This window comes from Pleurodeles waltl, chromosome 8 (genome assembly GCF_031143425.1).
Source record: "Pleurodeles waltl isolate 20211129_DDA chromosome 8, aPleWal1.hap1.20221129, whole genome shotgun sequence".
NCBI classification, from domain to species: Eukaryota; Metazoa; Chordata; class Amphibia; order Caudata; family Salamandridae; genus Pleurodeles; species Pleurodeles waltl.
The window spans coordinates 192,170,038-192,173,227 of NC_090447.1; the positions used below are offsets into that span (position 1 = coordinate 192,170,038).

A 3,190-nucleotide genomic window follows, 5' to 3' on the forward strand; every position below is an offset into this window, starting at 1 on the left:
AGCATGAAAGCACTTTCAAGTATATGACTTCAGACTTCCAGTTGTACAAAAATAAGACTTTGATAAGTACTACTCAGTGCAGTACTACAATGTGTGCTATTAGTGTCAAAGCTTCCACATGTTAAACAAATACACTTTTTTGAATTTTGTAGTCATGTTTGTTGCATGATTACCATAGCAAACATTTTCAGGGCTTGGCTCATGTACAGGCTCTAAGATCGGAGCCGGACCCTCGGCTCTGGCTGGGCTCTCCCTGTTAACTTCTTGGCTCCCCCACCTCTAATAACCATCCCAACAAAATGCCACAAAACAAATATACAACAACATTCTTGTCACAACTTAACAGTTTAGAGAATCCTGCGTTCCTGATAAAGTGATGCAGGAAGCACACCATTGATTTACCACCGGGGACATAAAATAGGTCAAATATGTTTTCTTATCCGACCTCCTTTTTCTGAGTTGACAGACCGAAAAGAGCTTTAAAGTGTTAACACTGTGATTCAAACTAGGAAACAATTTTTGGTTGAATATGAATCCATATTAGATAACTGATTTACTAAAGTGTTTTTCCTACTACGACCTTGACGCGTATTATTAGAAGTTTCACCACAAGCAAGTATTTTACCCGTCTCATTCTCCACCTCCAAAGGATTACCAGAATATAAATGTGGCGTGCAGGCTGCAGACAGCTCCAGGTAGCAGGCGATTAACCCACCAGTCTACCCTCCCGGTTCAAGGCTTAGTTAGAACGCAATCTCCAGATCGAGTGGGCTATTTTCTCTGAAGTGGGTCACATAAGGTAAACAGCCGGCGTACTTCAGTCCTTCCAGGTGAGGCAGATAAGAAAGTTGAACGAATTTGTCAATCTCAACAATTCGGACAATGGCCATCCTTATAACGCTATGCTTTCTCTTCATGTTTTTGGGTCTAACTGGACACAGCAAAGGAAGCCGGAAAGGTCCAGGTAGCAGGTGTTAATTTGCCATTTGTTGCTACTTTTTTCAGCAATGGGCGGGGAAAAGCGACATGCTTTGTTCTCAGGTGAACAATGCCAGGCACAGCGTGCAACAACCATTCCTTTGCACTGACTTGAACTTGGAGTGCGTCCAACGCCCCTTTCCACGCAGCCTCGGGCACAAACATGGCAATTTCCTGAGCTGTTGAAGGCGGCCTCGCTGGCTGACTAATGGCAACAGGTGCTCATTTCGCTCCACTCATCTGCAGGACTGTTCGTGTGGCTACACGTGCTTTGATACATAAATTCACCTCTTCCAATCAGAATGTCACCATTGAAACCTGGGGCCTCAGTGAAGGCAGTTCCCTCCAGACAGCTTTCAGGACAATTGCAACTTGAAGAACATAAAACAAGCACTGCTCCTGCAGGAAGACATCCTGGTCTCCTGAGACAACAAAGGGGTGCATTGACAGATGTGTGCTTGACTTGTGGCAGAACCCTCAGTTGGGACTCCATAGCAACCCTCAGTTGGGACTCCTGTGAGAAGCATGCTGTGCCTCATCGTTCAGCTGATTGGACTCATCCTGGGGTTTCTTGGGATGGTCCTCACCTTCATTCTCACAGCGATGACCCAATGGAGAATATCCATACTTGTTGAAAATGATGGATTGAATTCTGCAAAACGCATCGATGGGCACTGGTTGAGCCGTTGGGATGGACTGTGGACAACCTGCGTCAGACAGGCCAACATTGCGACACAATGTGAGAGCTATGAGTCCATGGTGTCGATCACCACGGACCTGAAGGCTGGAAGGATACTGATGCCGTTCGCTGTAGGGCTTTCTGTCGGTGCCTTCATAATCGCTATGTTGGGCATGCTATTCAGGCGAAGGTATGGTGACAGTGAAGCGGGGAAGAACTGCTTACTTCTGACAGCGGGAATCGCCTACATCTTCTCTGGGATTCTTGTGTTTATCCCTGTGACCTGGACGGCGGCCAACATCATGAGACAGACCTGCAGCGTATTGTGCAACAGAATTCAGCGGCAGGAGATGGGAGAGGCCTTGTTCCTCGGTTGGCCAACATCACTGTCTCTTTGTATTGCTGGATTCATATTGTGCTGGTTTTGTCCCCACACAGTCAGTGAAAGTAACGAAGCAAATGTAATCTCAAAACCACAACCATATCAGCCAGATAAAGATTATGAACTGCGTCCACTGAAGCGGAAGGAACGGAGCAACTACCTCAAAGAGGAGTACATCTAGATCAACTTACTTTTGGCATCGCCATCTGCCTCTGATCCCTGAGTGCAGTGCTTTCAATGGGTAGGTGCTGTCTGGTAGTAGGTACCAATCTCCTTCAGTGAGAAGAATTAAAGATGCTCCAAGCAACGGCCATTGATTTAAAGAGACAGTGCACTTTAAAAGTGCAATGAATATTGTTCCTCCATTTCACAAAGTGTCCAATGAACTTTACGGTAGCATATTTCCATTAAATGGGTACCTGGGTACCACAAGAGGTGCATTTCAATAACGACAAGCAGTGCACAGTATACATTTCAAATGGTTTTTTCATAGTATAAACTGCTGTACGATTGGAAAATATAAAAAAAATTAAAGATAGTTTTATTTCACACATCTTTTCTCTGCATTCTTTCAAATGCAAAATGTAGACATTGTTAATTTGTTAAATGCACTATGAATTTTTATGATTGATTTAAAAACTGTGACTTTTGTGTTCGGAAAATACTGGTGTTATTGTATTATCAACGTAATTTCATCTATCTTCAAATTAGGGTTTATCCCATAAATAGCAATGTAAACCATAAATTATTACAAAAGAATGTTTATTTTTATTGACTGTCATATAAGCCACCTGTGTTTTTAAAGTATGTGAACAAATGAAAAAACGATTTTGTGAGTATTTTTTCTTTCTGATCGAATCGTTTGCATATATTTTGGATCTGTGAAATAAACTGCATTCGATTTCCCTGCATTCATTATTGTGCCAGTTTATGAGTGACGCTTTCTCTGGTCTAATTTAAGACACCGATACCTTTTTCAGATTCCCTTCAGTATTATGTCAAACATTATAGGGCATATTTACAAGGAACTGGAGTATCAGCTCCGATGCGCCAGTTTTCTTGTGTCATCCTGTGCCCCCTAATGACACCATAGTAGCGCTGTATTTATAAACCGGCGCACTGTGGCACACATTAGGACAATTGCGTCAAAA

The 3,190-nt window shown here is 42.9% G+C and overlaps 1 protein-coding gene across 1 annotated transcript; it reads left to right on the forward strand.

Annotated features, from left to right (window-relative positions):
• Window positions 1–1,503: 1,503 nt before the first annotated feature.
• LOC138249507 (claudin-8-like) lies at window positions 1,504–2,220 on the forward strand. The gene has a single exon (XM_069203462.1). The coding sequence runs from the start codon at window positions 1,504–1,506 to the stop codon at window positions 2,218–2,220; it is 717 nt and encodes a 238-aa protein (XP_069059563.1).
• Window positions 2,221–3,190: the final 970 nt, after the last annotated feature.